Source organism: Pterocles gutturalis, unplaced genomic scaffold (genome assembly GCF_000699245.1).
Source record: "Pterocles gutturalis isolate BGI_N339 unplaced genomic scaffold, ASM69924v1 scaffold36234, whole genome shotgun sequence".
Lineage (NCBI taxonomy): Eukaryota > Metazoa > Chordata > Aves > Pterocliformes > Pteroclidae > Pterocles > Pterocles gutturalis.
Genome location: NW_010134622.1, coordinates 130,601 through 141,174, shown reverse-complemented (window position 1 = coordinate 141,174; position 10,574 = coordinate 130,601). Strand labels below are relative to the sequence as shown.

The 10,574-nt window shown below is 41.6% G+C and overlaps 1 protein-coding gene across 1 annotated transcript in view; it reads right to left on the bottom strand.

Annotated features, from left to right (window-relative positions):
- Positions 1–2,269: 2,269 nt before the first annotated feature.
- Positions 2,270–10,574, bottom strand: part of COL4A2 (collagen, type IV, alpha 2) — a gene marked incomplete at its 5' end in the record, with an annotated part of 100,925 nt that continues 92,620 nt past the window's right edge. Inside the window, 7 exon segments of the mRNA XM_010081650.1 lie at positions 2,270–2,628; positions 5,588–5,874; positions 6,230–6,421; positions 7,254–7,370; positions 7,966–8,112; positions 8,799–8,897; positions 9,034–9,195. Of these exon segments, the coding sequence (XP_010079952.1) occupies positions 2,374–2,628; positions 5,588–5,874; positions 6,230–6,421; positions 7,254–7,370; positions 7,966–8,112; positions 8,799–8,897; positions 9,034–9,195 (1,259 nt within the window).

Below are 10,574 nucleotides of genomic sequence, written 5' to 3'. Positions count from 1 at the left end.
AAAATCAGCTGCTTAGGAAGATCAGGCAATGTATTAGCCATAAAAATCCAAATAGTTTGTTGTTCTTGACATAGTTGGTTTTTACAGATTTGCCCAACCTCCACTTGAATTCTCTTTAAACACTGAACATGCTGCATTGCCCGAGGTGCATGCTGTAAAAATCAAAAGTGATAACTGTGTGATTGTTCTAGCAACACCTGGAAGAGGTAAATTGATGATTCTAGGGTGTTTGTTACTGCCATGTGTAATTTAAAAGAATTGGCAAATGTGGAATAGATTTGGCTCATGTTGACTGCAATGTTTTCAATTCTTAAGTATTTTGTTTAGCTGAAGCAAATACTAGTGTGATTAGTTTGTTCAGAGGCTGCCTTTCAGAGCTACAGTGTGGCCAGAGAGCTCATTTCAAGCTCAGGTAATTTCTCTGTTTATGGATGTATCTAATTATATGTACAACTAATCTAAGTGAGGCAGTGTGCTAGCAAAGAGCTTTAACTTAGTTTGTACTTTATATTTTTTGCAGAGGTAACACTTGTCAAATTGGGTTAATGTTGGTTTTCTGAACACTGTAGAGCATGAATAATACCTTCCTTTAATCTGCAACACTGTAATTTGCTGGTTTAAATTGTTCTTCCGAACAACAGATGAAATACTATTCCAGTAGTTCAGTTTAAAGAAGCAGTTTTAGAAACACAGCTTCTTGGATCTTTTTAACTGCCATGAAATAAACATGTGTTGTTCCTGGCTGAAGAGTTGGAACTTCAGTGGAGAGAGCTTTCTGGTAGTGCTTTCTTAATTCCTTTGGTGCAAACACAGTAATTCCACAAAGCAGTCCATACGCATTGTATTGAAAACCACTGTTTACAAAATGGAAATAATCAATAAATAGAGGTGTAGAAAAAAACAGATTTTATTTATGATACAGTGAGGATGGAATGTAATTATAAAAGCCAAGAAGCACCTGAAGGAGGAGTGAGGTGGACTGTTGAAAAATGAGTTGTTATTGCTATAAAAGTCTCTTTGATTTCAGTTTTAAACATTCAGGTATATAATCAGACTATAGAGACTACAGAAATAGGAACAGAAAGCAATTTGCAGCAGATTCTTTTCCCCCCTCTCTTGCATTGGTGACTCTGGGCTAAATAACTTCTTTCTACAGAAGGCAAAAGCTATCTGTTCCGGCCATTGATCAAGCCTGGCACACAGTAACCTGGTACTCTATGGGAAAAGATGCTGCCAGATAAATACCCTGCTTCCTTCCCCTTTGCTTTTGCAAGGATGGCTGCATGCAAGTTGGTATGGTTGTCACATTGCCACCTGTCCCCAGCTGCCCGGACAGCATGCCTTCAGACAGACAGACAACCGGCAGGTCTGGAAGTTCTGCATTGGAAGGTCATGTGGTATTGAGCAATATACTCTCCTGCAAAACCTACCCTATGTGCGATGGCTGCTCCGACAGCATGTGGTTGCAATCTGTGTTGAGTGGCTTGGTTTCGGGGGGAAAGGCTGCAATGCAAAAACCACTCAGTGCTGTTGCTGCCGTGTGGGTAGTGTGACACAGATGAATGTCCACAGCACATCAGAACAAGAGACCTTATTAATGATCCCTTGGCCTGGGGTATGTCTAGAAAAAAATATTCACGTTTGCAAAATAACATGCTGATCTGCCTCATATAGTCTCCTAATCAAAATAGGAAGAGTTGCATTTTGTGGTCACTCATTTTTGGAGGTCTGTGGGCTTCTCTGCTATTGCCAGTGGTTAAGTGCTAAAGCAGGGTGAGGCTTGAAAAAAACAAATACAATAAAAAGATGATTGTTTAGGGTGTGTTTGAAATGCCCAAGCATAAAATACTGACATCAAGGTTAGGTTTCAATGCTGGACATAAGCACCTTTCAGAGCACATTTTCAGTGTTTTGCAAGGGTTTAGCACTTTGATCACCCTGTGTTAATTTAGGTAACTGCAGCTGTTAGTGTTTACTGTTGTGACAAAGACAGTTAATAGAAAAGATATATATGTATTCTCTTAAAGTAAAGGCGGTGGGTATTTGACCAAGGTAACCATTTATTACTGAAGTTCTTTTGGTGTTTCAAAGCTGTGAGTATTTGTATCATTTGGCAAATGACATCATGTTAGACTAGCAAAAAATGTATATATACCGTATAGTAGGAGAATACAGCACTAGATCTGTGTGTTAGACTTGTGTTACACTTAATTTGCTTTTAAAGACATTTTAAAAAATTAACTTTCCATTCAGCTTTTGAGGTAATAAGTTAAAAAAGCACCAACATGATTTATTCAAATGTCTAATCATCATAGAAGGTTCCACTGCATAAGACCCACACGATCAGCAGATTCCTTATACTGTGAAAGACTTCTATAAATTTTTCATACAGACTTGACATCTGCTGATATGGCTTCGGATGAGTCCTGCCTTGAGTGTATCTGCGGAGGGCTTGCTTTGGAAGGGCTGGTCGATCGTAGTGAGCCAGAAGCTGTATTTATTTGCAAAGTAGTGACAGGTTCCACGTGCACCGTTGCATTCGATGAAAGGAGTCGCTCTGAAATCTTCCAGGCAGCTCCCAGGAGAAACCAGCGACTGTCCTCCACCTTCATCACCAGCAGCTGTGTGCTAAATGAGACAAGGAGGGCAGTGTTCAGAGTACAACCTCAGGCAATGCTGTCAAAAACTTACATGTGGGAAAAGAGAAAAACCACTAGAATTGCTCCTAATTCTTATCTCCAGACCAGAAAGTCAGCTAATCCTGCAAATATGGAAGGCTTAAGGTTTTGGCTGTACTTTAGCTATACAAAGGTGCTAGCTCATATGTTGATGCCACTTTAAACTCTTCTGACAAATACCTTTTCTATAGTTAAGATTTTCAGTGTTGGAAGTCTTAGAATTGGAGAATCATTTAGGTGGGAAGGGCCCACTGGAGGTCACTTCAGCCAGTCCTTGCTCAAAGAAACGACAAGTTATCCTTGGTCGCTCCAGTGCACGGTTGAGTTCTTAGTACCTCCAAGGATGGAGTTTCTACAACCTCTCTGGGCAACCTGTTCCTCTCTTTCATTGCCCTCACTGAGAAGAACCTTCCACCATATATCTAACTTGAATTTCCCTAATTATAAAGTCTTACTGTGCATCGCCTATGAGGAGCACTGTGGAAACAAAAAAATTAGCTTCCATACAAGTTAACTAATTTCCTCTACAGCATATTCTTTGACAGCAAATTACCCCAAAATTATGCATCTCTGCACCACTCAACTGTTACCTTTAACACATACTGTGATAACAAACTGAGTGTTACTTTTGTTCTGTCAAAGGCATCACTAACAAAACAGACATTTCCTCTGTGCCACTAAGAGCTTTACAGCTGCATTTTTAAGTTTTAATTTTCTCTTAAAAACTGAAGGGATTTGCAATATAAAGGAAAGCAGCTGGAAAATAAAGTTGATAAATACTTATGTAAATATATAGAGAAACCTGCACGTATCCAATATGTTTGCCTGCCTATGTTTTAATAAACATATTATAAAAGTGAAAGCCATAACTGGCTCAGTTTATGCTGCGAGAGGCCTCCTGTGTTCATATAAATGAGTAACAGAAGTGGACACCTTTTAACAGAGTAAAGGACTCCGATCTCTGGATCATCTTGTAGATGTTGCTGAGGTTGCTGAGGTTTAGATACTTGTTTTTAAAAAAAAAAATGCCAAAACAACAACTCCCTCCCTCTAAAACTGCCACCCAATCCCCAAAGCTGCAGCCTACCACCTGTCTTACAAATCTGCAAAATTCACTAAGCTATGAAGTTCAGGAGCAAAAACGTCCTAGCATCCCTCTACAGGAACAAAGTTGGTAAGAAGCAGCATAAATTGTTACAGCTTTGAGGCCTTTGCAGTTGGAGGTGGAAAACAGTGAGTAAAAACCACATAATGCTGCTTGAGCCCTGGCTTGGGAACAGACCTGCTTGACAACCTCATGACAAGTATTCCTGCACTCAGTGTACAAGCTCCATCTCTAGGCCAGTAATATCTCGTATTGCATTTTCTTTATCTTTCTGCAACACTTATGCCACCCAGCCTTTACAGGATGTACGATAGGGGAGGGCCCTTGCTACATGAAATCTTACTGACTTCTATGGCTGTTTGGGCAGGAGCACATGGTGACTCCCTTCATGATTGTGCCTTACCCCGGGAAGGAGGTGACAAATTTAAGCCAAGGAAGTAAACCAATATGCACTCTGCGATAACAAGTGTGGTGTACTTCTTCCATAGTTGCTGAGAAGCAAAAATGTATACACCAAACACTTAATTTGCTCTGAACGTTAGCTGGGAAAATGTGAACTCTTCTTACTGTGTGCTTCTTGGTGCTGGCTGACTTTGTCCTGCCAAAAGGTTCTTGCTAGGGGTGACAACTTTGCTCTTAACAATGCTCAGTGTTTACACAGGGTTCTGCAAACATTTAATTAATCCTTGGAATTCTTGTGAAGTAACTATGAGATTGGTATCAGGGCTTTTTGTAGAAGGAAAAGAAAGGTCAAACATAGGGCTGGTCAAAAATTTGACCTGCCCTCTGAAAACTTTTTTTTCCCTCTTGTAACTAAATGAAAAATATCAGATTTCCCTTTATCTTATTTTCTGGAAAAAAAAAAGGTTTTGGCTTTTGACAGGCAAATGGCTTGCAGGTAAGACTGACTATTGTTCTTCTATGATGTTTTCTGACAGAGAAATCTTTTTTCCCAACCTTGTTTACTTCAGCATTCAGCCTAGTCTCTAATGAGTTAACAACATGGGCATACTGTTGCAGGTTTTGACTCTGGCATACATCAAGTAAGTCAGAAAAATGAGCATCTGCCAGGTCATTCACTAACACATTCTAGGTGCTCTTTACCATGTTAAGCCCTCCAGAGCTTACATGATCCCTCTGTACAGTCTTGCGAGAAGGTCAGGCCCTTTTCTGTAACATCCCACTACCTAATTGTAAGATCTCAAGATCTAAGAGATCTGTAAGCTATGGGAGATACAGCTCAGCTCCTGTTGCCATTAGAGATACAACACTGAAGTTTAATTTTAAAAACAACAGGAGGCTGTCTCTCTTTCCAGACTAGCTGAAAGTCTTTGGCTTCTAAATCTTCGATCAAACATCAATGATTTTAAGTTTCCAAAAGGAGGGGAAAAGTTTTGTTTTGTTTTTTTTTTTTTTTTCTCTCCAGATCAGCTTCGCAATAGTGATGTACGTAAGTAACAACCAGTCTGTAGCTGTGGAAATGCTTTGTAGGCTACTATCACACCTCAGTGCAATTTTATTTGCTAATCCACAGCTCTCCCTGTGTTCTGCTCCAAAGTACTATTTTGTACATAAAGTAAGGACTCCAGATGCTAGGCTGACAAAAGGCAATTTTCTCTGCAATTCACAGAAATTTTGTTTCTCCTCTTCTGCTTCCTAGAAACTAGTTTTGTAGTTCCCTGATTCCCCAGTATGATGCATGGTTTTTGTGTTGCTGGGTCTAAAACAGAGCAGCCTTCCTAGTATCCAGGACTCAAATTTAAAACCCAGTGCCACACAAAATGTGACACTGGAGAATAAATACCATAAGGAAGGAATAGCCGATCCACAAACTGCGCCAGCCTTCAGGGCAGTGAGGAATAGAAGCTTCTTGGCTATGGACAGCAATTGCCACAGCTGGGGCCTCACAAACTGAGCAGCGACTGATATATGGCCTAATCTCTTCTTCTGCAACAGGCATCATTGGAAGAGGAGCCGTTGTTGAGAGCCAGTAGGATTTATCATTTCGACTTGCATAATAACAAATGTCCCCAGGGTTACAGTAGAGGAATGGCATAGTGCTAAACCGAGCCAAACATGAGCCAGCCAGCCCTGTTAAAAAAGAAGGGGAAAAAAAAAAGAAATTATGGCAATCATTCTCACAGAAGACAATGCACGTTTTCAGTTTCCTGCTCCTTCCCAAACATGTGTCAGTACAACCCTGCAGTCCAGAATGTTTTGCTGGGTTTACAGGTCCCCTTGAACAACACTAATGACTTGCAGGAGCTCCCTCAAGGGTACTCTGTGCAGACACAGTTTTCATCTTCTCGTTTTGGTGTTTCCTAAGCCTGTTTGCTGAAGTCCCAGCTTTCTTTTTTTTTTTTTTTTTTTTTTTTGTTGTTTTTTTTTTGTTTTTTTCAGACAGTGAGATGGAATTGAGGCTGCTGCCAACAACACCTGTACGTACCTAGATCTTGGTTGTGTGCTTTCTCTTGTCCTTCAAAGTACAGTAGGCTGTATCCACTCCAGAGTTTGTTCATGCCAACTGGGCACATTGGCTCTTGATCAGACTGGCTGTGCTTCACCAGCAGGTAGCCCATGCTAACGCTGCGACCCGGCATGCCTGGCAGCCCAGGGCTACCGGGACGGCCTGGCTGACCTTAGACGAGGCAGGGAAAAGAAATAATACAATTTAGTTTGTGCTCCCATTAATGCTCTGATGCTAGCTGATGTTCCAGCTAAGATGCTGATGAACAAAGCTTAATTGCATGATGCTTCTTCTTATGGTAAGTTACTGTTAAAACAGCTGTAGTTCTAGGACTACAGCAGTAGCTTTTGAAGTAGATTGGTGCTAGATCAGGCTTCCTGGTTTCTAAGATGCTATATTTCACTGTCAGAGCCAGGGAAAGTCACATATAATGTTCTGATGAATTTGAATGTAACTCTGAGCATATTTTTCCTTTAAAATGTTTTCTCAGTCCAAGATTAACCAATGGTTTTTGAGTTGCTTGCATTTGCTTCATACGGTTAAAAATATGTTCTGCAAATACCTTCTTCTCTGTGTACTTAGCTAATTAAGATAGTAATCGTTCTGCTCTTTGATTGTATAAGGAAACAGGTATTTCTTTCACAAACACATTCCCTTAAATATCATCTATCCAAATATCACCTACCCAACCATTCATTTCCATGATTGTAACCGTTAGAAAAACACTTGGCTGAAATACTTAAGAGAAAACCAATACAGAAATACACTCAGATCAAAACAAACTCACTCACGTGAGTAGACTGACATCTACATCTACCCAAACTTATTTCAAAAATATTGCTTTAAGATAACACTGTTAAAAGTTACTTTGTTGTCCCTTGCGAAGAAGATGTGATGACAGAAACTTTCTCCTCCTCTCCTCCCCATCCAGTGATGTAGTAACTGCACAATTTACGGCAGTGAAATGGGAAAGAGGGAAGAAGTGCTGTGTGACATCTCTTACCTTCAAATCCCACTGGACCCTGAAACCCTGTTGCTCCTTGTTCACCTCTGGAGCCAGGAGGAGCTGGAATGCCACCTCTGCCCTGGAGTCCTGGCTCTCCAGGTGAGCCTCTCAAACCTGGCACCAACAACAGTTATAAGCACAGTGACTGCAGAGATATCAACATGCTACCCGCTTTGTTAACATGTGCTCTACTTGCATATATTTGGTCCTATCTGCTAGGTTTACCAATTTACACTAAAGGCAAGATCTTATGGTTCCTGCTCAGGCAAAGAGCACGGACTTCATTGGAAAAGATGGCTGGGATCAAGACTACATGAGTGGCACAACCCTAACCTTTCTTGCTACCACCATGCACCTCTGATGAGGCTAGCAGCAAGAGGTGCACTGCACTGGGGCCACACATCACTAACACTACATTCCCTGGGTTGACAGCATACCCACAAAGATATGTGCATTTCCACCAAAGACATTTAATCTTGTTTTAAGTGAGATCCATATCTGATGTTGCTTTGGCTATGAGTGTTGTCATAGTTTTTTCCTGTTTTGCTGATGTTCTGAATGCTAGGAGGAGGAAGAAAGCCAAGCCCTAGCTTTGAAAGACCAAAACTTGACTTCCCTTTCAGACTTACAGAATTCAAAGTAGATGAGAGTCAGTGGAGTGCTCTGGTGGCCTCACTGTGCTACGGGGAACTGAGTGTGCAATTCTTACCTGGATCGCCTGGTGGACCCTGAGGTCCCATATCTCCTGGGCTTCCTTGAGGTCCTATATTTCCACGGGGACCTGGTGAACCTTGCTCAGCAACCAGCCTTGGAGGAAGAGGAGGCAGCCCAGGAGAGCCTGGAGGGCCTTGAAAGCCTGTGGTTGGAAGAAAGATGAGATAGTCCGATTAAAAAAAAACCCTACATTTTCCTTAATGTGCTTTCATCCATAGATACGTTGATGTTACTTGGCTGCATATGTGAGAGAGGGACTGGACTGCAACTCAGTACCTTGGGTATAGCAGCTATATTTATTTTATTGGGGAAATGTGTGTGAGTATGGGGATTGTCTTCCCTAAGCAGAGATAAGCCGAAGGAAATTAATGATGCTACTGCTCCCTCACTTATCACACAGGAATTTGGGAAGTTCCCCCCAAATAGCCAACAGCTCTCTGAGATGCAGCACCATCTTTTGGTGGTCTTCTGGAGACACAAATACATGATGGTATAGATGGAATGAAGGATTTAAAATATCTATTTCTAAATATCCAGTATGTCTACTCTGCAAGACTGGTTTAGATCAGTAATTATTCTTTTTTTTTAACCCAAAAAGTAGGCACCTTGTACAAAATAAATTCATAAAGGCAAAAAGTTGACTCCCCATGTTAATTTTAGGCACCTGTCCACTGGAATTTGCCAGGGGTCACACAGAGCCATGCAGATTGGAAGGAACTCTGTGGGTCATCTAGCCCAACCTCCTGCTCAAAGCAGGGCCAGTTAGATCAGGTCTGTGGAGCTGCAGAATGAGTAGTTCAGAGAAGAGTCATGCAGTCGCTTACTCACCAGTTACTCCTCTATCTCCCTTGGGTCCAATGGGTCCCAAATCACCTGGAAATCCTACTTGGCCCATAAAGCCGATGACACCTTGTTCACCCTTACGACCTTTAATGCAAAATGACAGGTGGCATTACTGCATTTCAACACAGATCAGGTGAGTACAAAAGTCATGTTATTAATGATGCTGTAGCACAGAAGGTTCCCCTACCCCCCGGCCAAGATCAGTGGTTCACATCCTTACCTTTTGGTCCAGGGTACCCGGGAACACCAGGTCTCCCTGGTGATCCAGGATCACCTCTACTTCCTTTTGGGCCAATTTGTCCACTCACACCTGGTTGTCCACTTTCTCCTTTGCTTCCTGGTGGAGCTGGTATTCCAGGCTGCCCCTGTAGTCCTGGATAGCCTGTTTAGAGCACATATAGGTTGTCATCTGTTTGTACTTGAGACCTGGACACAGGGGAAAATAGCAGTACTATCTAATTGTATCCCATCAGGTTTTATTTCCTTAATTGAAGCAGGGAGCTAATGCTTAGCTCCCCAACAGACTTATTCAGGACTCCTGTTCCTGCTCCTAGGCTGGCATACCCTTCTGCTGCAGTGGTAGAGGAATTAGAGGATGAAACTCCCAAGAAGCACGGTGTTATCTCAAGCAAGATTTCAGAAGTGGGGTGCCCGCTAAGATACAGCCTTCAATTTCCTTCCCCAGCAAATGCCCCCCTTCACGGGGTGCCTCCCTGCTTCATCCTAAATTCTCCAAGTAAATAGAAATTAGAGAGCAGCGAGTACCTGACTCAGTGCCAGGTGGTAAATAAGCCAAGGACTTACTGTTTCATGTATCTTAGTGCTTCAGTTGAACATCTGGATACAAGTAAATACTTGATGCTGTCTTGGGAATTATGGGAACAGCTTCTTTTTCCAGAATTACATATTGCCTGAAGCTAAACCTGGCAGATTTCTCTCCATTTACCTCTGCTGCCTAAGAAGACACTTGGACCTTGTTTCCGAGGAGAGAGGGACTTACTAACCAGGGGTTTGAGTGGGGCATCTCTTGTGCTGCCTGTTGAAGTTGGATCATGTGTGGATATGAATGCAAGATGCATGTGGCAAAGTAAGAGAGAGCCATGCCTGTTTCACCGTTTTATCTGGGAGATGGTGTTCCTGTTCCCACTCTCCTGACTGCTTCATTGTATTTTTTGATCAAATGACTGCCTGGGGAGCAGGAATCAGTATGTAGAGTTAGGCCAACCAATGTTCTCTTTCCATTTGGAAACCTAGGTATTTTGTTGGCTTTCAGCTGGTTTGCCTGTTTTAAGTTTTTGATGGGTTTACACAAAAATTTCCATGCATATGCATCATATAAAGATGATAGTGGGACACCTGCAGCTTCTGCTACAAGCTCTTCACAGTGGCACTACAGTTTGAAATAATTGTGCAATCCAATAAGCAACAGGTATATATCAGTCTCTAAATACATAGAGGCACAGAGAGGCTCTTTTCATATGTGTGAGAGAGGCAGGCTCATAGCAAGGACTTTCAGAGAAAAGAGCTAATGCTTCCCAATGCAATTTAGTTTGCATGATAATTTCACAGAGGAAAATTTTGTAAATGATTAAGAAAATATTCTGCAAACTTGCAAGTCTGCCACAGACCTCAGATTTTAAAGTAGTAAATTAGCATAACGCTTCTGAAAGTTGTTAAGAGAATTCTGGATGATCAAATCTGTTATTTGCATGAAAATCAAACTCTTCCATCAGGACAATCTGGAGGAAATAACTGCTTTTT